The following is a 27844-nucleotide window of genomic DNA, read 5'->3' on the forward strand; positions in this document are numbered from 1 at the left end:
GGACGGCGCGGCCGTCTTGATACACGAGCTCCCACGCCTCGAGCGGATTCGGGGAGGAGAACGGTAGGCGGCCCTTGGTGAGCGTCTCAGCCTCGCGCGCGTCGAAGAAGCCGTCGGCGTGGACGGATGCGGCAGTCGGCTCGGTCGGCGACGACGGGGGGAGTCCGCGGCCGGGTCGTCTCCGGCACGGGTAACCCCGGGCAGAAGGTGGAGAGGGTCCACGAGTGCCCAGTCCGTACGAAGGCATAGCACTTCGTGTGCACACGACATGTTCGACGAAATGCCGCGCTGAGCGGCCGCATGCCACCCCGAGCTGCATTTCAGATGGCAGCAATGTTCAACTTCAAGATGCTGCTTCTGGAGGATGACAATACCCCAAGAGCCTGATGAGGACAAGATGGCCACAGGCGAAAAGGAGACAGTAGAGGGAGGGCAACACCGACAAGCGGAGTGCACATGCAAGGTTTAAGTTTTCTGTTCCTTACTCTACGGTGCTCTAACTCCAACAGCTGCCATTTATCATGTTGTTTCTTTATCCATATTGTGTATTGGGCTATTGGGGAAACATTTCCAAACTGACAAGTAAAATAGACAAGCTTCTTCTATTTCAATTGTTTGTGATTTGCAGGAAGAAAGCCTTCTGACATTGATCCATCTAGATGAGATCACTAGGTAAAATGCCAACCATAAGTATGGAACATCTTTTGTCCAATAAATCATTAAACTGCTAAGCACGATGTTTATCCATGATTTAGACCTTAGGACATTACTCTTAGTATTGACACCAAGCCAATCTAAATCATTGAATAGATTATTATAAAACTGTTGATGAGTGGAAGCTATTTTGGAGTTTTATATATTTATCTCCGAAACTCAGCATCTTATCATGCTATGTACCACTTACATAGGGCACCTCTGTTTTTTTTCAAACGAATTATGGCGTCTATTGATCTCAGAAGTCAGAAGTTTGAAAATTAGTTATAACTACAATTTCCCTCAATGCAAACTATATCACTTTATCAAGCACCAAACTATCTCGAAATAGTTGAGCAGTGAAATGCTTCTTTTCTAGGCTTACTAGCTGGAGTAAAAAGAAAATATATAGTGCAGATCTTAGCAAATAGATATAATGACATAGATTATAAGATATATAATAACATTTTGTACCTATTATACTATATTTGCCTGTATTTACATATTTTTCATAAGCGAATGAACAGATACACTTAAGCAGTATGCTAAAGGCATATAAGAAATTGAAGTGAAAAAGATTCATGCTGAAGATAAACACAAGCAAACTGATACATGCATTGTGCAAGACTAAATAGAAAATGGAATTAAAGCTCATGTCAGCCTACTGGTGCTCCTATGGAAAAGCCTTCTACAAAAACGTATCATGAATTATAACTGCTCCGTTTGCATGAAATTAAAACTTGTTTTCTACTGTGATTGCTACGGCCACCACATCAAACGCGTCTATCTGTTTTCGCTGATGTTGCCTTCTGTATGCCTTTCTACTAATCGTCTTCTCCACCTTAGTGACACTTGGATGAACAGTGTGAGAAGGATTAGGATGTCATATAGAAGAGATAAAATGCAAGGGAGAGAACTGATGATGTTTTAACATTTTCTGAGTTGCATTGAATTGAGCAATCCAGGTATCTGTTGGTATTCTAATTTCAGCTAATTCCCATCCCCTCTTGATTATAATTTCAGCTAATCTCGTCCTCTCTTCAAGCATGATCGAGCAAAAGTGAAACTAGGCTCCCTCTGTGCTATTTCAATAGTGACACTGTCATTTCCTTGCAGGAGGCAGTCTGTGCAACACCCTGACAATGTTCCTTCAAGCTTTTACCCTCTTATATATGCTGCTTCTTTCGTCATGATCATTTTTCTCTAATTTATGAAAATTTGCCATTGCAAATTTAATGTCTCATCCTATTATGCCCGTGATAACAGAAATGGGGTCCAACAAGCCCACTTACCATCCTGCTTGTATATTGTGCACTTTTCAGGTGTGGCCAGCGGGATATTTGTCAAATATACCATGAAGAAGCCACTTACATGGATACAGAAGCTGCTGAGGAAAATTTGAAATATATTAACCAAGAACTTCATACTAATGTTTTTTGAGATTCAGTTCTGCCGGCAAGTCTTCACAGTTAATTACATTTTTTTGTTTGTATATTATTATACGATAAAAAAGTGATGCATGGAAATTCTTTATATTTGATCCAAAAGGTATTTTGCGTCACTTGATTATATATAATGAAAACTTAGGGTTACACCAGAATTTTGCACTAATCTTATGTTATTGCAGTGATTCGACATCTTTCATAGTAAATAAAATACAAAAACTGATCTTATGTCAAACAGGAAGTCTATTAAAAGACACAATCCAGTAAAAAAAAATAGAACACGGACAATTACATACTAAAAAATATGAGGCATGAACCGAAGAAATTTAAATCTCCATTTCGCAAGCCATGGGGTGCACCGTCGGGAGGGCGCGGAGGAGTAGGGGGGGCCGGATGGGAGCAGGGAGGAGGCGTGGGGAGAGAGAGAACATGAAAGGGATGGAGGGGGGCGTTGGGAGGAGAGGGTAAAAAAAATCCTTATACGTGGATTCCATAGCTGGTAGCTGGTGTAGAGAATGAGAAATATAGTATGACCAGCGCAGGATAACCGGCGAACAAAAAAAATTACGCCGAGAAAACAAATTGACCAATTCGCCTCACATTCGTTGCAAACTTAAAAAAATAAAGAATGTATCAACCTAAGTACATTCTTTTTCCATGTATCAAACAAAGTTTCATAGAACATAATTAAATGGTACAATATATACCACGCATTATTACAACTTCTACCACAAGGGAACCTATGGTCCACGACAACCATTGAACTTGAAAGATAAATTGTACAATACATACACACGATGACAGGTTATCCAATTGGCAACCCAAACTGGCGCGGCAACGCCGCACCCCCAATGTTTCTAGTTTTTGTTGTTGCTTGCTTTCATACTCCAAAAGTGTTTCCGTACACTGGAGTGCGACGCCACGGGGCCTGAGCCCGGGCTGGTGGCATCCTCGGCGGGAGGAAGAGGACGACCTACCAACCGAGCACACCGGTCGACCAAACTCCACGCCTGAGCGCGGTCCTTGGCCAACCTCGACGCGCGAATGATGACGCGCTAGCTATTCCTTGCATAAACCCGAGCGTGGCAAGTGATGCCAAAAAGCCCAAAATTGATGAGGTGAGAATGCCGCTAGTGCATGAACCGCCGGAGCAATCCAACGCTGAAACGATGCGAGATGCTTTGCGCACTCGACAGGCTGCGAAAAATAATCCCAGTTTTTTCAGTATTGACATGATCACACTTGGCACTAAAGACATGTGCGTGACACGATCGGGCGCACTGGGCACGGACGGCCGGATCGTCAGACCAGGCCCGGCACCTTCCGGTGCCCGCGGGCCCTCCTCCCGGCGTCCCCGCCGGCGCAGCTCTGGCTCCTCGCGCCCAGCGCGGCGGCGCCGTCGCCGAAGTCGCAGGGCGCGTCCTCGTCGATCCGCGACATGGTGAGCGCGGCGGCCATGCTCTGGCTCCGCGCCACGGCCCGCAGCTCCGCCTGGCGCTGCTCCGCGCGCCGCTCCGACGCGGCGCGCACCAGCTCCCGGAGGTCCTCGTCGGCCGCGGACCCGGCGCCCCAGTCGGACCCCACGGCGCTGTGGCTCCTCGACAGCGACGCCGCCGGCGCGAACACGGGGTACCCGTACGCGGCGTCGGAGGGGGCGTAGCGCGCGCACCCCGTCAGCCCCCGCACGTACAGGTCCCGCGCCCGCCCCAGCGCCCGCGCCGGCGCCCGCCACAGCCACCGCAGCCTGCACCCGCGGCTCATCCCCCACCACAGCCGGCTGGAGCACAGCGATCGCAAGCAAGCAAGCACAGCCGGAGTGCTTGGAGAATTGTTCGGTGCGGAGCTTTTGCTGAAAACAAATGGTGGAGTGGTTTCGAGTCCTAAGCGTTTCTGGTGAGCGCCTCCTAGTCCTATGTATATATATAAATCTTTGCTGGCGGGGGTCGGGGACCCTCCGGCGCGCGGTTAGGTGGGTGAGAGCCGGGAGCTCGGAGGAGAAGGCGACGTGACGGACGTCGGCGCGGGCAGCCTGGGGAAACTGCGGGTTTGGCTTGCCAAAGCTGCGGGCGGCTTCATGCGATCCCACGGCAAGACTCGCCGCTTCGGCGGCTCGCGCTGGCCTTCTAGAAGAAGAGTGAGAGTAAAAAAAACCAGAGTGTGGCCGTGGAACGTGCAGTGGAGCGTACTCCAGCTCGCTGACTCTGAAAGAGACGGAAACTCGTCGTTCTTTTGTCCGTTCATGTGTTTCTGACGTGTGCAAGTGATTGGGGATCGGAGAACTCAACGGCTCATGTGCAGGCGCGCCTTGCGGAATGAAAGCGCGAGAGACACGAATTATGCCCTGTCACCTGCTCTTCGGGCAACAAAAGTCCTCACCCATCTATGCACAACAGTGTCGTCTGTCAGCCAACCAGCTAATAGTGATTTTTTCTCACACCAAATTATTATCATCATCAGCCACCAGTTAGTCAATAGTATTTTCTCTGATAATAAATCAGTACTAGCTACCAACCACAGCTAGCTAAACGGAACAAATAATCTACTTACTGTAGGACTGTTGCGATGCAACAAAAAAAGACAGCTGAATTCTCCGCACGGGAAGCCGGATCCGCGCGTGCTCGATTCTCCGTCGGCTTTCGGCGCGACGTCTCGCTCAGGCGCTCAGCTTTGGTGTTGCCGTGCGCAGTCGTGCACCGGAGCAAGCTAGCGGCTTCTGAAAACGGCGGGCCAAAAGGAGTCCAAGGGAGCTGCACTACCCGCCCCGTGCGGTGCGCCGTTTGGCATCGACTATATCCAAATCCAATCGCCGCGCCACGGCGAGCCAACGTGGAAGTGGAAGCCTTTGCTGAGCCGGGCAGCCGCCGGCCACCGACCGCGCGTGGCTGGCGTTCGCGTGCGAAGCATGATGCGCGGCGCGCTGGAAGCCTGCTCGGCGGCGATTGGCCCGCCGGACGGACCAACAGGCAACAGATCACTGATTTACTCGTGGTGCTGCTGACTCACCACACCAGTCGATGACTCGATTCTAGAAGGCGCGCGCGCGCGCAAGATCCCTCCAACCAATCATCATCGGTTGGTAATAGGGAGGGAGGACGATTCTTTCGGATGCGTGCGTTCATATACTGTAACAGGGACGATCAGTCAGGGTATCAGGGGGGCGACGTGCTTATCTGGTTGTCGGACGAAAAAACGCCTCTGAATTCTGTTCTCCGGACCTGGAATTTTCTTGGAGAGCTCGTGCGTGCTGGATGTTTCGGGAGAAAAATTACGTCAGCCAGAGGGCCTTCGTGTGAACATGCCTGGTGCCGCGTGTCTCCCCCCTTGCAGAACAAAATGTTCCCTTCTGCCTCCAACTCTCCACATTTATCCTAGAATTCTAGGTGGATACTTTAAAAAATAGAGAAATCCTATAAATTCTCACAAAAATCAGAAACATCCAGCTATCAATCCAACAACTCTAATTATAATAACCATCGGATCTGTTATTTTTTTTAATAAATTACCCACCTCTGTCATTATAAAAATAGACTAAAGTAACCCCCTAAACATGTATCTAAATTACCCACCTCTACCATTATAAAAAAAATTAAAGTAACCCCTAATTTTTATGTAAATTACACACCTATGTCATTATAAAAATAATACAAATACCCCCCTAAATTTGTATATAAATTATCTAATTATGTCATTATTATTACAAGTTAAACTAATCATCTGAATCTAAATTATATAATTATAATAATATATTAAAGTGCACCAATATAAAAATTCTAAAATTACTATTTCTATTATTATTAATATTATTATTTATATAAAAATAATACTCACGATATATCTCACAATATATTCATATATGATGAAAGAGATAAGAATATCAATTCACAAACAAATATTTCAACTAAAAATATATTAAATACATATGGAGTTGTACAAAATAAAATTTATTGTAACTAAATAATAAAAATATATATTTTAGAGTATGTGTTATAATATTTAATAGATGAAAAGGGCGTGAGATAGCTAATTATAATTACTAACCTTATTTTTATATTAATTCTAATTAGTTTGTGCGGAAGCACGAGTTGATAGACTAGTTAATGTCCAATCACGAATTAATTAACATCACTAATTCATCTCGTATGAATCAATTAGACTGTGTAATTATTTATTTTTTCTCGTTGCATTTAATGGTCTATGCATGTATTCAAAAACTTGATGTGACAAGAACTGTAAAAAAAAAGTTTGGGAACTAAACCCTGCCTTAGGCGTTTTGGCTTCGAAAAAGCCCTGGCAATATATCAGGCCTAAACTGGGCCATGACGGTCGACTGGGAACTGCTGATAAGCCCATATACACGCAATCCGTTCGTCTTATGGCCCATCAGTTTCGCACGGGCCCTTAGGATGGCCGGCCCGACGAATCTGCATAAAGATCAGCAGCCCAACCGCGGAGTCACTTCACTTGTGTGCAGCGCGCGCGACACGACGCCTCTTATCCACATCACCCCGTCCGTCCTTGGTGTCGTGACGGCGAGGCGGGATATCCAAACCCGACGACGCGTCACTCCGTCCCTCGCCGCTCGCGCGCTCCTTCCCACCACGCCCCCCGCGCCGGCCGGCGCGATGCCGTCCCCGGCGTCCTACCTCCTCCTCCTCAACCCCGCGAAGTCATTCTCCCTCCGCCGCCTCTCGCACCCGCAACCGTCCCCGCGCCTCCAGGCCCGCCGGCCCCATGTCTCCTGCGACGCCCAGCGTGGGGGCGGTAGCAGGACCGGCGGCGGCGGGAGGCGCGAGGCCATCCCCGCCGGCGCCAGCAAGGCCAAGAAGCAGATCGTATTCTTCGACGCCGCGCCGCCGGTGGCGCAGCCGCAGCAGGGCGGGAGCGCCGTAGAGAAAGGGGAGGGCGAGAAGGCGACGACCAAGGCAGGCAGCGGCAACGCGGCGCTGGCGCTGCTGAGGAGGGCCACCAAGAAGACGCTCGCGGTGCTGTCCAACCTCCCGCTCGCCATCTCCGAGATGTTCGCCATCGCCGCCCTCATGGCCCTAGGTACCGACTGCCGACTGCAACTGCAATCCTGCTCATTTTCTTGTGCTGGCATTGCGAACTCTGCAACTACCGCAGGCACGGTGATCGACCAGGGAGAGGCGCCGAGCTACTACTTCGAGAAGTTCCCCGAGGACAACCCAGTCTTCGGCTTCATCACGTGGAGGTGGATCCTGACGCCCGGGTTCGACCACATGTTCTCCTCGCCGGTCTTCCTCGGCCTCCTCGCGCTGCTCGCCTTGTCCCTCATGGCCTGCACCTACACGACCCAGCTCCCCATGGTCAAGGTCGCGAGAAGGTAAGCTCTTGCTGTTGTGTAGGCCACTGCTTGCTAGTCCGCTCAGAGAATCGTGTGACACACATCAAGTGCCGGCGTGTTGCTGCAGATGGTCGTTCACACAATCCGGAGAAAGAATCAAGAAGCAGGAGTTTGCGGATTCTCTTCCCCGAGCATCCATTCAGGATTTGGGGGTCATCTTGATGGGTGCCGGATATGAGGTGATTGACACCTCCAGAACTTGATCTGCTCCAATTTCTGTTCTAGCATCCTTGGCATTTGTATTAGGTGTGTGTGTGTGTGTTTGACTTTGATCTGTTGCAGGTATTCACAAAGGGGCCGTCCTTGTATGCTTTCAAAGGGCTGGCAGGTCGGTATGCGCCTATAGGCGTGCATTTAGCAATGCTTTTCATCATGGCTGGAGCCACGCTTAGCGCAACGGGAAGCTTCAAAGGCTCAGTGGATGTGCCTCAAGGGCTGAATTTTGTTATAGGGGATGTTATGAAACCCAGAGGGGTCCTCTCCGTCGCGCCTGATGTTTTCAATACTGAAATTCATGTCAACCGGTTCTACATGGAGTACTATGATAGTGGAGAGGTAGACTCCTTGCCAGATTTCAAATATTTTGTGCAGTTATGTGCACTTGTCTGATTGGCAAGCAAATATTTTTCAACTGTCAGGTCTTACAATTTTATAGCGATCTTTCACTTTTTAACCTTGATGGTAAAGAGGTGATGAGGAAGACTATCAAAGTGAATGATCCCCTCAGGTACGGAGGAATCACAATCTACCAAACGGACTGGGGATTTTCAGCATTGCAAGTGAGGAAAAATGGCGAAGGACCTTTCAATTTAGCCATGGCCCCCTTGAAGCTGAATGGCGATAAGAAGCTTTTTGGAACGTTCTTGCCACTTGAAGATTCAGACTCTTCGAATCCGAGTGTCAAAGGAATGTATGTTTAATATTTCTCTTTTCTGGTTTAAATAACAAAGTTGAACCATTAACTGTGGGTCATCAAATTGTTGTTTTAATTTTTTGTTTTGCCTACCTGGTGCCCTGCAGATCAATGCTTGCTCGAGATCTGCAGTCTATTGTGCTATATGATCAAGATGGCAAGTTTGTAGGGGTCCGTCGGCCAAGCTCGAAACTCCCCATTGAGATCAATGGTAATGAAATACTCATTGAAGACGCTATTGGCAGTACTGGATTGGATCTTAAGGTAAGGCCTAGTGATTCATTGTTTCAAATTTTACACTTGAAGACAATTGAACTTATTTGGTACTGGTAGTAAAATTAACCACGTCTTTCATTTTCCTTTACATCAGACTGATCCAGGAGTTCCTATTGTGTACGCTGGATTTGGTGCACTCATGCTAACGACCTGCATTAGTTATCTTTCGCACTCTCAGGTATGTGCATATGTGGAATTGTTTGCCACAGGGCTTGTACACAATAATTTGATTACTGTTGCAAATTTTTATTTTTCTTTCCACGGCACTAGATATGGGCATTGCAAGATGGAAGTACAGTAGTTGTTGGAGGGAAGACAAATCGAGCCAAACTTGAATTTTCTGAAGAGATGAACCAGTTACTCGATAAAGTACCAGAGTTGATCGGTGCCAATAATGAGAACGTAGTAGATAGCAAATCCACTGCTACATAAGAACATTTTGCCTGTTGAGATTGCTGAAGATGCACATGCTCAATTCAGGTGAGCCGAAGTTTGAATTCCCGAAACAGAGCCTTCAAGATTAGAGAACTCATATTACCTTTCAGTAGAAGATAGCTCATGCTGCAATTGGAGTCTCAGTACATCGTTGAATCAGAAGATCCTGTACAAACTTAACACTGGTAAAGGCTTCTGTTGTTATTGCTGGAAAGAAGTATAATTGACAGCTCATTGTATTGCTATACATTAGAACAAAGTGAAAAACTGTAGCCTTTGTTGTGTAACTGAATTTTTTTGGGGGAGCACGATTCAAAATACATAATCATTCAAAAGCACATCAGACTGATTGTTCTTGAGATCTGTGTGTGGGCAATTTCCTCCCTTGTATTTTTTGTGTGCAGATAATGGAAAGTTTCCAGCTACCGCCATCCTCTAGTGAGGATGCATCGGACCAAAATTATTGCAAATAAGTAGCATATATATGTCCTAAAGAACATGTAGCCTAGACCCAGAGTGCAGAAATACAACTTGGTACACCCAAAAAAAAGAGAAAATGAAAACAATGCCTCCGTCGCATAGGATGCAGATTCCATTCCATTCATGTCGTCCTTACTGTTGTGGTCGGTGGTGTGGTGAACTTGGAGTGTCAAACTGTTTGTCAGTCTGTTGGTCCGTCAAACAGAAGGATGAACAAAAACTAACAGGAAAGATGCTTCTGCCGGTCATCTTCGATGCCCGAACCCAATGATGAGTTTCAGGTGGGTCATTTATCAGTAAGTAAACAGCCAGTAGCATCTACTGCCATGTGGTGATGCCTCACAAACATGTGGCGTGGGCAATTCCTATGCTCAAGTTGTTGGTAACCTCCATGAGAGGCACATGGAAGCTCTGCATTTGAAAAGGAAAACTTTTCTTTGCTCGTTCTTGAGTGATATCGAGATTACTTATTTCCTTTTCTCCCCGAAACATGGCCAGATCTCTCTTGGAATCTCAGTATCTGCAATGGAAATCTGAACTTGGCATTTGAAAATTGCAAGACCAAGAACAATCATTTTGAACTCCAAGATGATTGCATTTCTAGTTTCAGATTTCTTCTCAGTTCTTTGTATCTGAAAGCGTGAAGACATGCCATATGCCATGTCTGCATTCTGCTGCAAAGATCACTGCCTCGCTGCATCACTTGTCTTGCATCTTGCCAGCAGCTTCTGCATGCCTGCCAACACCGAAGTTTTCTGAAATTAAGTCTGACCCATCACTTGTCAGGTCCAGGCGCTCCCAAACGGGAAATTCAAATGCTGAACCACCGCCGGGATCTCGAAGCCCATAACTAAATCACACGGATTCCGAGATATCGTTGTTCGGTGGGCGGCAGCGCGGGGATCGTGAGCACATGGTCACGTTGTCTGATGGGAGTTAGATAATGCCAAGCTGACAGTAGCTGCGACGCAGGCGGCAGGCCCAACTAACTTCTCATCAAGACCGGTCAAACCCCCCACACAAAGATGCATGGCATGGGCGGCAGCCTCTTCTTCTTCATCGAACAGCAGCAGGCAGCAGCTGACCCTGCTCGGCTATAAAAGGAGGCCGCTGCACTTGCTTCCTGTATACCTGCAGTGCACAAGTGAAGTGACACAGACAAGCAAGTGTACAGGACTATATCTTCCTGGTTGTTGCAAGAGTTGAGTTGCGAGAGCACACCAATGGCGAAGCGGGTGTCGATCAAACGGAGCTTCAGGCTGCCCTTCATGTGCGGGCAGTCGGACGTTGCCAGCCCGCGTAGCGCGGCCGTCACGCGGTCGTCCTCATCGTCGTTCGGTAGGGGTTCCGGGTCTAGCTCCAGCTCCAGCAGTAGGCACTCCGAGCTGCAGCGGATCTTCCAGCACTTCGACCGGGACAACGACGGCAAGATCTCCGGCGCCGAGCTGCGCGCCTTCTTCGTGTCCATGGGCGACGACATGCCGTCGTCGTGCGGCGACGGCGGCTACATGCTGGATTTCGCCGGGTTCGTGGCGCTGATGGAGAGGGAGGGCGGCCAGGAGGAGGACCTGCGGCGGGCGTTCGAGGTGTTCAACGCCGTGGAGTCCGCGGGCAGGATCACCGCCAGGGGCCTGCAGAGGGTGCTCGCCCAACTCGGCGACAAACGCTCTGTCGCAGACTGCGAGGCCATGATCCGGGCCTACGACGTCGATGGCGACGGTGGCCTCGATTTCCACGAGTTCCAGAGGATGATGAGCTAACTGAAACCAGCTTATATAGTCAGAGTCTTCACTTTCAGTGGGACGAGACCCCCTGCAGTACTGCAGAGGAGGCTCGTCCCACTTTCAGAGCCCTGAAGAATGGAAGGGTTGTTCATAAGTCTGCATCCAGATGAGCCAAAGCCAATGCAAGTTGTTACAAGGCAAAGGAGTCATCTACTTGGATGACCTGCTTGCCTGAAGCAACTTTGCTGTCTCATCTTGTGTTGTTTGGTGTGTCACACCAGTGTATCAGTAAAGTTGCAATTCAAGCACTGATATTTGTTCAGAACTACTTCAAATTATCTCTCTTTTTTCCCCAGAATTTTCACCTGCGTAAGGTAGTGGATAAAAGATACTTATATAATTTTACTGCTCAAGTTTATATTTTTTCACGCTAATCTTGAACTTGGATTCAAATAGGTCATGTGTTTCTTATGTGGAAATGATCATGGACTTGGACTCAACAGAAAGTGGCTTGGTAGCTCACTATATCAATTGGGCAAGCGTGCAGACAATTACCCATATGTTTTCACTTTAGAAGAACACAATCTCTGCAAAAATCTTTACAGTTGCATGATTGCATCAACGACATTGAGTTTGTACATAAGATCACCTTAATGCAGCAGCATTAATATCCCACGATGTTGTAAGAAGCAACAAACAGATGCTTGGTGATATAAACTTGACCTGCGGGGGGTAAGACAGCCCCCGGGTATTGCATTAAGAGAAGACCTTCTCACGCAGGTCAAGAAAACCCCCGAACCCCTGCCCCATCCTTACACAGCGGCACCGTAGCCCATGTGAGACGACCACGACCGGGGCCGGGCCTTAGACCTGTGCTTTGGCCATGGGACAGACGAGGGGATTTTTTTAACCTCAGCCTGAAATTCGCTCCCACGGGGAGTCGAACCCAGGACCTGAGGAGTGCCGCTGGGTTCCTCTAACCATCTCAGGTGGAGGCCCTTTGGCATGCTTGGTGATATACAGACCAGAGAACAAATTCTGTACCCAGAATTCAGAGAGCTTCACAAGCATATGAAGCATCCCAAGCACAATGCACACATTTTCTCAAGCCCTACAAGTCAAAAGCACTAATCCTACCCTACACCCCATTTCCTTCCACATACTGGGGATCTCCCAAACAGCCTGCCTTGTAAGAAATTAGCACTCTAATTTCTGATCAATATGCTACATTAGGAAACAAGGCTATTTCTTTTGCAACCAATTGATATTCAACTCCGACCCGATTGTGATCGATTACCTTGTTGCTCGACACAAGGCCTTATAAAAGTCCTCCTCCACCAAACCTCAAAGGCCTTCTGGAGATTTGGGCAGCTGTCCCCAACCTTCAAGAACTTCCCAAGCCATGAGAGCAGGATAGTCTGCTGATCCTCCAGCGGGAGCGTCAAGATGGTCCGCCCGATCCCTTCCTCCACCACTTTCCGATCGAATGACCTGCATCCGTGCTGCAACCAGTTATAGTCATCCATGAGAGGCTGCAACCAGATGTCCAAGAGAAGCCGTCGTGTGTCCTTTGAAGGAAGCATCTCTCCTTTCCCAATCGCCACAAAAAGCCTGGCCGTCACACAGCTGACAAGGTGACGCGACTTGACTGGTAACTTGGAGTGAAGCCCGGCCAAGTCACGTTGGCTAGACCACATGACCGCGAAGTCATCAGCAGCATTCCTGTCAGCTAAAATCTCAGCTAACCATAGAAGATTATCTGCTTCCAATGCAATTTGTCGGAAAACTGGTTCTTTAATATTCAGAGATAGCTCGGCAAAATCACTGTCAGTTGCTTGCTGAAACAAGGTCAACAAGGACTCCAGGCAGTTCCGACATGATTTGTAAAGAGTCTCAGCACATAAGTCAGAAGATCCACTAGTACAGGTAGTGCTATTCTCTTTCAGAAGCTTCTGTACCAAGGATTTCATCTCACGCCGCCCCCTATCCTCATTGCTTCTCAAAACTAATTCAATGATATGTGAAAATGTGTCATTTGGTGGGGTTGTTAGATCAGATGCTACCCTCTTCAGTACAGGACTAACACCATAGTTCTCACTCTGCAGATTCCTAACAGATGAGATCACATTCTCTTCTTCTTCCCCGACCCAAGGGACAGCTTCTAAGTAATCTAAGCATGAAATGATGCATGCTCGGAAACCTAACAACTCCGCAACCTGCAAAGCATAAAGGGAAAAAATCACTAAGAGAACAGTAAAATATAAGTAGAAGAAAAGGATCATTGATTTTGACTTCTGAAGGCTCGAGATTGGTCGATCCTAATTTAAGACACCACACTAGCATGGTATGGCCAGGGTCCATCTAGTCATGGGTCTGTTGGTGTTGGTGCAATTATCTTTCTGTGCCGCTTGTGCTCCATAAAGCAATCACATAATGCACGACAGCCTGCCTAGCTCGAAATTTGTCCCAACCCCCACCAACTGGTATGTGCAAAATATATAGGACGATGCAGTCTTTGTCGGCTTCCTTTAATTAAGTGGCATGTTGTAGTATTATGGGTATAGCAGACAATATCCATTTGATGTAACAGCATGAACCGGACATGCAGGCACCATTCATTTGCACTGAATAATGGCTTCTTTTTATATCTGAGGATTGTTAGTTTATCATTAACAGTTTCCATAAAAAAAACAGTTGCCTTTAAGGCAAATACTGCCTCCAGTAAAATATAAATGGCCTTTAGACTTGTAAAAGTGAATAATGACACTTTGAACTCTAAATTCCAGGGTGGTGCCTTGACACTGAATAATGACAGTAAATATGCAAATCATACTAACTTTAGTCAGCAGTAGTAGGGTTAAAACTACAGGATGAAATGTTTAAAGAGCAAACCTTCAAGATTCGTAGGACGCGCGGAACAGTTTGCTTGATCAGCCTCTGCTTGACATCGCTGCAGTACATCAACCCAACAGTCTCAACATAAATATCCACATCATCACAATCAGTAACCTCCACACTCGACACTGGAGACTGCCTTGAGAGCCTATCAGCAAAGAAGGTGCTGTTTTCAGCTAGGGTGTTCTTGTGGACACTCATCTTAACTACAACTCCATCCTTACCATACAGCACAACCTTCAAGTCACTCATCTCAAGCTGGCCAAATCCAACAGATACCTTGTGCTGCTTCTGTGGCCTTTCATTCACTGTCTTTGGCGGATTAGTCGCGGCATTCTCCCCTGACAAGCACCTCTGCTCCTCTGAATTGATTTTGGACCTTATCGGAGTTGAGTGTGTTCGTCTCTCTGATGAGATTGTTGGTGCCCTTTGAATGGACGAGGCCTTTGATGCAGGAGGAGAGGCACCGCCTTTGGTTTTTGCCTGCTGGTTTTGGTTCTTTGCCGTCTTCTGGAGCACGGCCTGGGATGGGCAGCACCAGAACCCTTCTGGGGTTACAGCAATGGGGACATTTCTGATCTTTGTTGTTCGGGCATCGAGACTCGCTGTTGCAGCCTTCAATTCCGCCATGTTCCTTCGGAAGCTTAATATCGGGATCCCCTTAATATTAATATCGGGATCCCCTTAATATCAGTTGTGATACCAAGTACAAAAGCAGGAGTCCTTCATATACCTGAGCAGCAACGCGCAGGAGTTAAACTGACGAAACTGAAGTTGCAATTTTGAATGAACCAAAACACCTAGAGTGCCAAATTATGCAGTTCCCCAAATCTTTGAATCATGAAGAAAATTGCCAAAAGTATCAGGAATTACTACGGAAATTCAGAAGCAAAACCATCTTGGAATAGAATCGAACATGCAACAAGACTAAACGTCCCTGCTCTTCTATAACCCGATACATGGATACCAAATTCCTCTACACCAAGTTGTCGCGTTCATCACAGAACACCCCCAAAAAACGTCGCCAAACCAAAAAAATAAAAAAAATCAGTAACTGACGCGCCCAAGACCCCCAGTAGGGCAAAAACTGAAAAACCACCAACAAGGCCACACATACATACCTCACCAAAACGATCCTCCTCTATAGTCTATCTCTCATCCAAAACCAGAAACAAAATCCCCTCAAAATTTCAACCCGTCAGGAGCATCCGCGAGCGAAACCCACCGAGAGGCCAGCGCAGGAAACCCTCCTCCTCACCCGGCGGCAGCCATAATAAAGACGTGGCCCTTCCTGCTGCAGCAGCATCAATCTATCCAGCCAGCCGGGCGCGAGAGACGGGAACCTCACATCATCTCTTTCCCCCCAAAGCCAGCCGGAGAAAGACGAGGAAGGAGGCAGCGAAAAAGCAACGGAAGGGAAAGAGCGCAAAGGGGAGAGCAGCAGCAGCTTCTTTTGAGCTTTACCTGATGTCCTCGCTTTACCGTCTACGACGCCACACCTGCCATCATGTGCCCTCCCTACTCCCCTCTATGAATTTCTTCTCGGATTCCTCCTCCCCCACCTCTGCTCGTCTTCTTCCTCCTCCCGCTCGGCGTTCCCCCTCCTCTTTATCCCGCTGTGACACCGACTGCGTGCGGAGTACTGCCGCTGCAGCGGCGGCTGCTTTGTGTGTGCTCCGGACACCTCACTCCCAACAGTATCCTAACTGGGCATGAGGTTCTACCATATGGCCATGTTTGGTTAGAGTGTAGAAAAGTTTTGATGAGAGAGGAATGAAGCTTTGACCACTAATTAGTGGTATTAAATAAAATCTAATTATAAAATTACCTCCACAACTGTGGTACTGTAGCAGTTGCTCTAGGTAGTGAGGCATTTGACTGTACGATTAGAGGGTGATTGAACGCGGTTACTGTAGCATCACTGTAGCCAATCATGATGAAACTTGGCTCATTAGATTTGTCTCGAAAAATTACACTCATTCCTAAAAAGGTTTTGCAAATAAACTTCGTTTAGTACTTCATGCATGCATTTGTCTTTTTGTGCAAAAAAATTCATGGTTTTATCCAAACAAGCCATCCCGTGGTTTTTACACCCCTGTCCGTCCCCATCGGTTCTCGCGAGGAGCTCTCACTTGTGCCCGGCGCGTAGCGCGGGACCCACCGGCAGTGTCACGTCTCTTCCTCGCCAGTCACGTCCGATTAGGCTTGCGCTTTAGGGTGTGTTTAGTTCATTTTGCAAAAACTTGTAAAGATGTAAATAAGGTATTTGAAGTATTAAATGAATTCTATTTGCAAAACTTTTTGCATAGATGGGTTGTAAATCGCGAGACGAATCTAATGATGCTAATTAATCCATATTTAATCAATAATTAGCGGATGGTTACTGTAGCATCACTATTGCAAATTATGGATTAAGTAGTCTCATTAGATTCGTCTCGCGATTTACAGTCAGTCCATCCATGCAAAAAGTTTTATAAATAGACTTTATTTAGTGCTTCAAATTAGCAAGATTTCGTTTCACTTTAATGCGTTTACGGTTTTTTTGCGTTTACATGTAAAGATCTAAACAGACCCTTAGTACTACAGTAACCCCACTCTACGATGATGCGGCTGTGTTTAGTTTATGAATTTTTTTAGATTTGGATACTGTAGCATTTTTGTTGTTATTTAGTAATTAATATCTAATTATGGACTAACTAGCCTATCAACTCGTGCTCCCGCACGAAATAATTAGAGTTATGTCGAGTACCACGATTAGAAACACCCTAACCGGGGTACTAAGGTCACCCTAAAAAATGCAAACACACATTAATCAACTGGGCTCACGAAGGCCCACGGCTTCCTTCCAATCTGGAAGAAAGGAAAAGACTCAAAGAAGCCCAGCATGCGGCCCATTCGCATCCCCCTCGAACCCGCGGAGCGATCTCCGCCTTGCTCGAGGGCTCCCATCGAGACCCTCGACTGCGCCCCGCATCTCTGTCTCGCTCGAGGCCACCCCTCGGTATAAGGGACAAACGGCCCTGCCGCTCACCCGCCCATTGTACGGAGGCATTAAGTGCCAACCACTCCTCCACAACGCTCAGGACAGACGGCGTCAGGCCGCCATTCCCCATAGTGACTGTGACCGGGGTCCCATCCGCCAACTCCGGTCCCTGCTCCGCCATCCCGGACGCTGTGGCAACACAGTGGGACCTGCGACACGGGACGAAACGTGCTCGGGACAAATCTGATATGTGGGACCTATAGCTATAGCTTGGTAGTTTGTATAGAGGAGAGTTATAGAGGATGAATGGGTGCGGAGATACTGAATATGAAGTAGAGAATATCGATGACTAGGATAGAATATTTTTTTAGAGAATGAATTTAGAGTATGACAAGTGGAGATAGCTCGTGCTGCGACGCGCTTGATTTTACCGCTCGTTGAGTCGTTGCAGCATTAAAACGAGTTTTTAATCACCGGAACCAGGTGCTCCTCCTCGCCCCTCGATTAAAATTCAGGCCAGGTGTGCAGCGCATCACACGATCCGCGCCAGATCAACACTGATGTTAGAGAGGAGATTCTTTCTTGCGGCCACTTTGAAGCATGTCGGCACGGTTTCGTGAGTTGGAACTCATCATCAGGACAGGAGGACGAACGACGAACACGCCCAGCTCACTCGCCCGTTCAAATGGTCCATCATGGGCCTAGGGCTTAGGGGTGTGTTGCTTCCTCGTGCAATCTGCGGAGTGGAGTACGCGAGCTGATGGCGTTTCCTTGAGTAAAGGCCACTCCTCTTTGCCAATTAAGTACACGCTTGGAGTGTCAGTGATCGTCTGCTCGAGAGGTGCGGAGACACCTAGTTTGGCATGAGAATTGTAATGGCTGGATTAGGATCTAAGTTGCCTTACTTTTCAAAAAAAAAATGTTGCCCATGTTTGAATCTAACCTAAAGTACAGAGTAGGGGGGCAAGCGGGCAGCATACGCCTGCTAATGGGGTCGAACCCGTCCCAAATCCGCCCTACCCATATTTCAAGAGTCCTAACTATCACCTGTCCCGACCCACCCCGTCAGTCCAATGCCACAACCCGTTCCCACCCGAAGTCACGACGGAAGATGATGTGTGACTTACGCGTCGATCTACTACCATAGCGCCCCAACCCATCCCAACCCGTCTGTGTCATCAACTCAACCCGTCCCAATCCATTTCATAGTATCAACCGTTTCCACCCATTCAATAATATCTATATTAAAACCCACTCAAAAAACCCATCAAACCCCGCTGCTAAAAGCAGAGTAGGGCAGCAACACCGAGCGCTAGACCGGACTGTCGTAGGACGAGAAGAGGACACTGGCAAGGAGGGAACCGCGAGGGCCAGCAGGAAATCCAAGGGCTATCGAAAGCCAAAGCAGGCGAGCGCAGAGGAGACAGTGGTGGCGCTCGAGTGTTGCAGACACGCCACAGAAGGCCAACTGCCTGTTTGGTTTTCACCGCACTCGTCTGTACGGGGGCTAGCACTTGGAGCCTGGCGTCTGCTCTCGGATCCTCCTCGACCAAATGATAAATTTGCATCGAATTCGATGTGCTTTCCTTGGAACGGATTCGGTGTGCTTTTGCGTGCTGGAGACTAGAGTACCTCTCCAAGCCCAGTTTGAGAGCACGGCTTGCGTTGCGTGCCATCGGACGGCGGGATGGCAGCGTGTTTTGCGTGCTCGAACGGCCCAACCGATGCGTTTGTGTTTGACCCCCAGTTCAAATCCACGCAACGGCATGCTTCGCGGCATCGAAGGTCAAAACTCAAAACAGCACGACGATTCTGCATGTCACAGCGTGTGGAGTCTTGATTCTTCTTTTGGCCTAAAGCTCTCGTCAGGCCAAGTTTGTAATCCTCTCCGGTGTTTCGATTTGATAGTAGGCCAGCAGCAGAAGGTTGGTGCCAGCCTTGAGTCTCTGCTTTTCGTTCGAACCTGAAACCTTTTCTCGTCGCTTTGATCATTGTTACAGACAAGGACCATGGGAACGGAATCTGGGGCACACTGGCCGCTGCTGCTCTTGGATTTGAACTTTTGGTTTTCAAGTTTGAAACCGTATGGTTCCAGGCTTCCAGCCCAGCTGGCGACCTGGGCTTTCGTTGGGCGCCATTATTAAAATTCGCCTTTGCCTTTCGCTTTTCGAAAAGTCCGATCAATTAATTAGGCGCGAAATCCAGCTTTTCATTTGTGCCAGGAGAAAAAATTGTAAATGTCTACTGAAATGCATTAGGTGGATGACTAGGTGAAGTGATGCATTCAGCCTTACTATTTTTCACGGCTGAGATGATAAAATCCATTGGATGGGATCCGTTGACAGCAAATAAAACCGAACACTTTTCTAGGTGGAAGAAGAGGGTGAACGAACCATTCCGTTCTCTGCTGAAAGAGGCGACCACCTACTGAAGAAGAGGGTGAATGATCATTACTCATTAGTGCTAATCACAGACACATAAAGTTTTGAAATTAAATTTTTGCTAGCATGTTAACCCATGGGATGAGGAATTCTATTTTAAAACACTACAGTTTTGAAATTCAAAATAAAAATTTGGATTCACAAAATTTTTTTGAACAAATATTACTACAGATTTATTTGGCCTAGCCGGACCAGTCTGACCGGTAATAGCTCAGGATAGTCCGGGTATTTGCCTTGATAGACCTATGTTTGGATGTCCTGATACTCTCTCTCGCGCGCGCTCAGTTTCTCCTTCTTCTTCCTCCTGCTCACACCGAGCCGAGCCGAGCAGAGCAGACTCACCACCACCACCGCCATCGATCTCCTTCCTCCGGCCACCATGCCTCGATTCATTCCGTGAGCATGTTCCCCACCACCTCCTCCACCTTTCCCATCCCTCAATTGAGCTCCTCCACGACCGAGTCGACTGGAATCGATCCTCCTCCGGCCGACTACCATTGGAGCCCGCTTGAAGCTTAGAGCCGCCGTCGATCCCCTTTCTCCGGCCCTCTTCCTCGCCCATCAATCCCCGAAATCGAGTCTCCTGTGAGCCCTCCACCTTCCCCACCATTTTTCCCGTCCTTTCCCTCGCCGGAGCGCCGGCAAGCGGTCGTACTTTGTGTGCCGCCACCCACCATGGCGTGCGCGGTTAGCTACCAATTTTCTGATTGTCGGAACTTCCGACACTTGGTCGGAACTTCCGACACAATTAAATTGGGTAGGCCGAGCACCCCTTGTCGGAAGAAGCTCAAAATTTCTGAGGTTGTTGGAACTTCCGTCCCCGAGTCAGAACTTCCGATCAGCACAGACCTTCAATGCTTGTAAAATGTATAGAAAATTGTAGAAAAATCAAAAAAATACAAAATCAATTTTATTAGCTTCGTATCTTCATTCTCTATATGATAGAACTATGAAATGCTTTCTACGCAGACAACTTTTTCTATGCAGTTTTATTTATGCTAGATGAAATGCTTTTATAGCTTGTTAAATGCATAACTGGAGTTAGGGCAAAGCTGTAAATGTAAAACCAGTTGGATTAGCTTTGTTTTGACATGTATTACTTAGAAAAAATATTAAATATGTTTTTTGATTAATGTTTCTATAATGTGTTGTAAAGTTATGATTAATGCTTGTTTAAGCTTGTAGCTTTTATATTTCTCATATCTGCTATTGTATCAGTCCAAAAATTATGAAATTTATGCAAGAGCCTAATCTTTGTATGTGTAATTCACTGTAAAAAAATTTCATGTTCATAAGCTATGTGTATGTTTATAGATCTTAAATTGTTCAGTTTGCCTTGCATCATGAGCACTTATGCATCATATCATGCCACCGCTGCCCTAATATTTGCATTGCAGTAATCAGCATTTCATATGCATCTCATGTAGATGCGCTAGATGTACAACGTGTGAACGTGAAGCACGCGATGTTGGAGTCGAATGACAAGACGATGTTTGGTGGACATATCCAGATGATGGAAGGATCAGCTGGAGCAACCGAAGACCTGGCCAAAAGTCGGAAAGGCCCAATGCCTACTAACTTAATGTTACCCCAGGCAATCCCGGTGCATAACATACTATTTTAAATTATGAATCATTATATAAGTAGTATGTGTGCATTACGTTGTTAGGAATTGTTTGAAAACATAGTTGCATGATCTCTAGGTTCCTTGGTGTTATACTAGTATGGATAGGTCAGTAGCACTGTTATGCTTAATAGGTCTTGGTAGAAGTCGAGTAAGTACCTGTCACTCGCGAGATATATGATATTTTATAAGTCGAGAAATTCTCTATTACTCAGGAGATATAAGTATTTATATTTCCGTACATGAGTTATTATATTTAAGATGGAACGAACAGAAATTTGAGACCGGACAGGAAATGATGATGAGATGTAGGTATGGCAACAAGACAGAGTTCCTGGGCGTCTTAGCCCTGTCTGTGTCGATTAAGGACTGTACCGTTATTGGTTGTGCTATTGGGGATTGAACTGTACTAACCGCATGCCGGGAGTAGGAGGTAGTCGAAACCGGTAAGCTGAGTACTGCTTCACTTCGAAAGTACAGAACTTCTACCCACCCTTTAGGGTAGTCGAGTGGCCGCGGAGAATTGGGATGCATATATTTACTTTTGGTGGTCTCTCGTAGGGCTCGACTGACCATATGCAATTGGGGCGGTCCTGTAGTTTGAGGCACTGAGGGGAATGGTTGGTTCATATAGTCCGACGGGGCAATTACGGGCCGTGTTGGTTAGGTCCACCTTGCAAGGTTAAATCAGATCAATTCGCCGTGTCTCACGGTTATGAGAGCCTTAAGTGATATGATATGGAATAAGGACTATATATGAGGATGAATACTTTAAGTTGTGATTAAATATTCTATCATGTTTGCTCTAGTTAACTTATGCAAATATTAGATAATGGTTAATCTATATAGAATCTTGAGTTAAAATATTGAAAATAAGGATCCATTGTTAGTCGCTTTTTGGCAAAACAAACCCACCAGCCAAAAGCCTTGTATGTCTAGATAATGGGCTAAGTATACCCATAGTCGGGTAAATCTTACTGAGTATTAGTTGCTCAAGGTTTGTTGTTTACCCTATTTCAGGTATAGAAGTTAACCATGATTAACATCGGTGGGCTCGATGTGATGTCCTCCAGTTTTAGCAGTTGTCTTTTTGTTTTATTAGTTCTCTGTCAAACTTCATTCTCTCAGGTTTTATTCTCTTCCTATGATGTCATCTATTGTATGTAAATTCTAAATTTAATATTGTTTTGTAAATATTTATGTTATTATCTATTTTGTAAAATTGTATCATGTTGGCATCATTTGCGCTCGCCGTTATGCGGGATTATTGGTGACGTTTCGATTGGGCCGTGAGTTGAAACAGTCTGTTAAGTTATATTTAATCAAGCTAATACATCTAATGTGTTCAATTGATGATTATTATGCTTAGTTAAACCAGTTTAATTTGATGGTTCTGTCACACCACCAGATTGTTTGATCTGGACTGTCTTCATCGCCCATTTCCAGTCTGGATTCTGGAATGGTAAATGGTGCGACCCGTGCTTGCTCTTCGGGCAGGATGGCTGGACCTAAACCTGAACCGGCACCGGCAGAATGGGAGACACCTGGGGCAGGGACGGCTGGCGTGACGGGAGGCGGGGAGGGCCCTCCGGCCCTGGCGCGTACGGCGGGTGAGCCGAGCGAGCAGGTGGGGGCATGATTTCGCGGCGCACCCGTGCTCCTTGTCGTCCTCGTTCACCGCGTGCCGCTCTCCTCTGTCCTCGGCTCGATCGGGATATCTCCTCGCGGGCGTGCAGGCGCCGGCATCACGGGCGCGTGCCACAGCGCTCGCGGCCGGCGCGCGTCGTCCAACCTGGGAGCGGTGACAGGCCAGGAGGTGCCCTGTTTGCTTGCGTGCCGCTGCCGACTGCCGTGCCGCCCATGCCGGCGACGCCGCCCAACGCCCGTGCGCCCATGCGCCGTCTTGTTACTCTTGCCCCTCTTGCGCGCTTGGCTGTGCGGGTGGTGTCATCTGTGAAACGTGATGGATGGATGGATGGATGGATGATTCGTCCGTTCCTTTCAGAGAGCGCAGCACGCAGCCTGTCCAAAACCAATCGTGCCTTCGTCTCGCAACAAAAATATATATCATGCCATGAGCGTTTCATGTTGTTGTTGTTGTTTAAAAAATATTCTGTGTGATGGGCACATGCGAAGCAAAGATAGTTTATGATTCTGCCTTCATGGCGGCAAACGCAAAGCAATACTTTTGTTATAAAACCTAAAGATAAGAATCCACCGCAAATCCATTGTCGTCTAGTCCGATTAGGATACCTGACTTTCACCCAGGGGAGACCCGGGTTCAAATCCCGACAATGGAATCTTGGTTTTTTGTTCCTTTTTATTGGTTCATGGCCTTGATTCTGATGAGTTCTTGAAGCCCAATAGATTCTAGGATGACTCCTCTGCAGCTCACTTCTGGGCCCTAGTAGCCCACTTGTTTAATGGGCTGCATTCAGGGCCTGCAAAAATCCAAGTTTTCCCAAAAGAGGTTGGGATCCATCCCCTATTCCGAACTTTTTTCTTTTTTACATTTTTTAAAAATAAAAATTTCAAAAATATATTTCCGTTTTGAAATATTTCAAAAATATCCCCCGGTCGCCCCCCATAGGGCGACAGGCCCTAAGTGTAATTTTTTTCTTCAAATTTGTAACGATGTCCCTAGAAAAAAAAGAGGCATGTCGCCCCTCCATGGGCGATAGGGGGGCCTGTCGCCCCCCCTCGAGCGACCGCTGGGCCCGGCCCACGGGCGCGGCAGGGGGACCTGTCGCCCCCCCCCCCGCGGGCGACAGGGGGGGCCTGTCGGCCCCCCCCCCCACGGGCGACCGGGGTAACCCCTTATATAAGCTCCAACCCCCCTCTCTCCTCATTTGAGCCCGAAAATTCCACCAAAAATCTAGAAAAAAAAGAGAGAGGTGAGGAGAAGGGAAGCGGCGAAGCCCTGCCGGATTCAGCACTTGTGATCTGCAGGTTAGTACATTTAGTTTATATAATTTTTTATTTAAGTTTTACGCATTTAAGTAGGAGTAATTTAAGTAGGGGTGAGTAATTTAATTTAATTAGTGCTATAGTAGAACCATTTAAGTAGGAGTTTAATGATACTTTAGTTTGTAGTTACGTAGTAGTAAATTAGTTTAGAAAATTAGTACTACACATTTATTATTACAATTGCAGTACTATTAGAGACGTGTTTATAAATTAACCAGTACCTCGATAAATCGAGGGTTTACCTATAATTGGAATTCCTCCCTCTGGTCGGATACTTGGATCATCTATTTTAGTGGTGCCTTTGGTCACCTGCCTAAGCGCCCTCCCGAGATTGGACTCGAGGGAGGGTAAGACCGGAACGATAGTGGAGGCCACTAGAGCCCCGGAGGGACAAGCTAGTAGGTTGAGCCTTCCAACACTTTACATAGTAGGCTCAACCATTCAATATAACTCAAATCCAAAGAACTATACCACCAATTATGATTTAGAATAGAATTTGGCATATGCAGTATAGAATTTGAGTGTCATCACGTAGTTATGAATACTTATACGTTGTAGTTGAATTTCATACTTAGTTTTTACGGAGTCCAGCTCACCTTCAAAGCAGTCTCTCTGTCGAGGACGACGGACCTGTCATTCTACAGCGCAGGTCTGTGGCGTGTAGTGGGGAAGGCGGCATCTAGGCGCGATCGACCGAGCGGCAGCAATGCAGCGCTGTGAGTCTGCATGCACAGAGATGCATCGAGTAGTCATTTCGAGAATCGAATCTAGCCTTTTCAGTGTTTGGTCAGCTAGCCTCTTCACTGTGTTGTCATGTAGGCTTTTTAGGTGCATTTACACTCCACACTCCGGGTATCAGACCTTTGTGCGCCTATAAATACTCCGAAGTTTGTGAACTCCCAGTAGTACTTAAACACCAAACCTCATTGTATACCCAATGTCTGGAGGTGGGTCTAGCGGGAAGAATTACTACGGTTTTGGGAAAGGAAAAGGGGGAAGAAAGGGAGACCCCATAATATGGGAGGGGCCTCTTGGACCTGATTTCCTTCCGGAACCAGTGTTTGAGTTTCCACCACAGCACAAGAGTGAATTTACCAATGAAACTCCTCTTCGACAATACGATAACCGTAGAGAACCGTGGCCAAAATACAGACATGGTGAGGACTGCTTAGTGCAGATATGCACCGACGGGATGGATGGCGGTCGGCGTTTCTTTAAATGTCCACACGCATGGGTAATACTCGGTTGTTTCATTTCTTTATCTTCAATGAGACACCTTTGTAAGGATCGATGGACCAAGAGGGGGGGTGAATTGGGCCTTTTTCAATTTCTAAAACAAAGTAAAGCAACCTTAACCTATGCAATGCTAGTAAGGCACCAATTCACCAACCGGATAACTAAGCTACCTACACAAGCTAAGAGAGATAAAAAAGAGAAGTAAAGCCTAGCAAGGTAGAGCTAAGTTATGATCTCTAAGTCAAGCTCATGAATAAATTGCATGAAAGAAAATGCTTGAATAAAGAGAGTGGACAAGAGACAACCGGATTTTTTCCCGTGGTATCGATGTGTTGGCACACACCCCTAATCCACGTTGTGACACTCACAAAGAGTCTTGTCACCTCCCAAGTCACCGAGACGAGGGCGCTCACTAAGAGTCTCCGTTCACCATCCCGGCGTGGTGGAGATCAAGCCACGTACAATCTTCTTCTCCGGGCTCCCACAATCCTTGGCAAGCTCCGCGAGAAACACCTCGATCACCAAGATCGTCTAGGTGATGCCAATCACCAAGAGTAACAAGCTAAGGCCTTCACTTGAGCAAGAACCGATCACCAAGAACGGATGCACACTAGCTTCTCTCTACTCAAGTCCTTAATCTTGCTTCTTGATTGATTGAATGCACAAGTATGTGAATGATGAAGCTCAAGGTGGCTCTTGACTATATTATGAGTGTATGGAGGTTGCCTGGTGTCAAGAGTAGCAAAATGACCCATTGGAGGGGTATATATAGGCAGCTCACACGAATAGAGCCGTTGGACAAAAGCTGCCAGAAAACTGCGTAGCGCCGGTTAATCCGACGTCCCTCCAATAGTCATCGTCTGTTTAACCGGTGAATGTAAACTGCCCCTTCTGAAAACTAGCCGTTATGACTTGGGCAGATTAACCGACGTATCATCGGTTTAACCGGTGAGTGTAGTTGTCCACTGATCAACTGAAAAACCAAGTCTCTGGACAACTGCACCGACGTTAACTCAAACCTATCGTCGGTTTAACCGGTGAGGACAACTTCTGAAGTCCTTGGAAAAACCATCTCACTGGTCAATTGCACCGACGTCCCATTTCAAACATCGTCGGTTTAACCGGTGTATAGAACTTGAAATACCCTGGAAAAACCAACTCTGGACTAATGCACCGACGTTAAATTCAAACACGTCGGTTTAACCGGTGTATTGACTTGTCCAGACTCTGCTGACTTCGTTTAACCGACGTATAGAAAATTGAGGTCGTCGGTTAAACCGGTGTATAGACTTTTTCTGATTTTGTCTTTTCTGATTTGAGTCTTTGAATGAAATCCAAATATTCTTGAGATATAGTTTGAGAACCACTTATTTGAACTTCTAGAAACCTGAGTGACCATTGTGTGCATCCATTTTCAAATGACCATGTCCATGCTCAAGTTACTTAGCCTTAACCCCTCTTAATAGTGCGATCACTAAAAAACTATAAAACCTATACTAACCTAAGTGTCCTTCTCAACCTTATGACACTTAGGACTAGAAAGATCCTTAGTCTTGACATATATAAGAGTTGATTGAAGGGTTCATTTTGATCCATTAGATTCATCAAACTCCACATCACATGTTTCTTCAACTAACCCGGAGGTTTGATTGAAGGGTCATTTTGATCCATGCCACTACAATTTCTTGAAGTTGGATTTCATGTTGAAATCCATGCCATTGAGTGGCATGATTTTGAACGTGACACCCAATTTCACGGAGTTGTGGTGGCACTTATCGAATTTTCCCTTGATTTGAATACTCTATATGCTTAGGAGTTTGATGCATAACCAAGAAAGAAACCTTCATCACATCTACTCTCAAACTTACCGAGCCTTTTCTTCTTATAGATGAAGCATTTGCAACCAAAGACTCGAAAGTATGATATATTTGGTTTCCTCCCGGTGATGAGCTCATATGGAGTTTTCTTGAGGAGTCGGTGAGGATACACTCGGTTGGATGCATGACACGCCGTGTTGATTGCTTCCGCCCAAAACTTCTCGGACGTGCCATAATCATCCAACATTGCTCTTGCTAGGGTGATGAGTGTCTTGTTCTTTCTTTCCACCACTCCATTTTGTTGAGGCGTGTAGGTAGCGGAGAACTCATGCTTAATGCCCTCTTCATCGCACCATTCTTCAATCTTCATATTTTTGAACTCGGTGCCGTTGTCACTCCGGATCTTCACAATTGGGGAGTTGTACTCCCTTTGAGCTCTTCTTGCAAAAGTCTTGAAGATTTCCGGAGTTTCACCCTTATCGCCTAGAAACATAACCCAAGTGTAACGTGAAAAATCATCAACAATTACTAGGCAATAGAGGTTACCACCAAG

General features: G+C 46.7%; 4 protein-coding genes across 6 annotated transcripts; 2 read left to right on the plus strand and 2 right to left on the minus strand.

Moving 5' to 3' along the window:
* Positions 1–2795: 2795 nt before the first annotated feature.
* On the minus strand, positions 2796–4176 carry LOC120689960. The gene has a single exon (XM_039972449.1). It carries the CDS (start codon positions 3897–3899, stop codon positions 3441–3443), a length of 459 nt encoding a protein of 152 aa, XP_039828383.1. The 5' UTR covers positions 3900–4176; the 3' UTR covers positions 2796–3440.
* A 2451-nt stretch (positions 4177–6627) lies between these two features.
* On the plus strand, positions 6628–9464 carry LOC120689961 (cytochrome c biogenesis protein CCS1, chloroplastic-like). The gene is made up of 8 exons (XM_039972450.1): positions 6628–7184; positions 7260–7479; positions 7568–7679; positions 7783–8055; positions 8139–8410; positions 8521–8677; positions 8784–8867; positions 8960–9464. Exons 1-8 carry the CDS (start codon positions 6761–6763, stop codon positions 9119–9121), a joined length of 1704 nt encoding a protein of 567 aa, XP_039828384.1. The 5' UTR covers positions 6628–6760; the 3' UTR covers positions 9122–9464.
* Positions 9465–9622: 158 nt separating this feature from the next.
* LOC120689963 (probable calcium-binding protein CML41) lies at positions 9623–11782 on the plus strand. Its single transcript, XM_039972455.1, has one exon. It carries the CDS (start codon positions 10828–10830, stop codon positions 11362–11364), a length of 537 nt encoding a protein of 178 aa, XP_039828389.1. The 5' UTR covers positions 9623–10827; the 3' UTR covers positions 11365–11782.
* A 279-nt stretch (positions 11783–12061) lies between these two features.
* Positions 12062–15903, minus strand: LOC120689962 (BTB/POZ domain-containing protein At3g50780-like). Of its 3 annotated transcripts, none has more exons than XM_039972453.1 (3): positions 15688–15903; positions 14221–14956; positions 12062–13544 (listed from the first exon to the last, which is right to left on the minus strand). In XM_039972453.1, the coding sequence occupies exons 2-3, from the start codon at positions 14851–14853 to the stop codon at positions 12597–12599; spliced, it is 1581 nt and encodes a 526-aa protein (XP_039828387.1). In that variant the 5' UTR covers positions 14854–14956; positions 15688–15903; the 3' UTR covers positions 12062–12596. The 3 variants fall into 3 exon arrangements, with proteins under 3 accessions (XP_039828387.1, XP_039828388.1, XP_039828385.1); XM_039972454.1 differs by lacking the exon at positions 15688–15903 and adding an exon at positions 15449–15671; XM_039972451.1 differs by lacking the exon at positions 15688–15903 and adding an exon at positions 15345–15671.
* Positions 15904–27844: the final 11941 nt, after the last annotated feature.

This window comes from Panicum virgatum, chromosome 9N (genome assembly GCF_016808335.1).
Source record: "Panicum virgatum strain AP13 chromosome 9N, P.virgatum_v5, whole genome shotgun sequence".
NCBI lineage: Eukaryota > Viridiplantae > Streptophyta > Magnoliopsida > Poales > Poaceae > Panicum > Panicum virgatum.

Coding starts and splice junctions, on each gene's coding strand:
- LOC120689960 (XM_039972449.1), bottom strand. CDS start 3,899: ATGAGCCGCGGGTGCAGGCTGCGGTGGCTGTGGCGGGCGCCGGCGCGG.
- LOC120689961 (XM_039972450.1), top strand. CDS start 6,761: ATGCCGTCCCCGGCGTCCTACCTCCTCCTCCTCAACCCCGCGAAGTCA. Junction 8,056..8,138: donor AGTACTATGATAGTGGAGAG/GTAGACTCCTTG, acceptor TTCAACTGTCAG/GTCTTACAATTTTATAGCGA. Junction 8,868..8,959: donor GTTATCTTTCGCACTCTCAG/GTATGTGCATAT, acceptor CCACGGCACTAG/ATATGGGCATTGCAAGATGG.
- LOC120689963 (XM_039972455.1), top strand. CDS start 10,828: ATGGCGAAGCGGGTGTCGATCAAACGGAGCTTCAGGCTGCCCTTCATG.
- LOC120689962 (XM_039972453.1), bottom strand. CDS start 14,853: ATGGCGGAATTGAAGGCTGCAACAGCGAGTCTCGATGCCCGAACAACA. Junction 13,545..14,220: donor GCGTCCTACGAATCTTGAAG/GTTTGCTCTTTA, acceptor TATGCTTTGCAG/GTTGCGGAGTTGTTAGGTTT.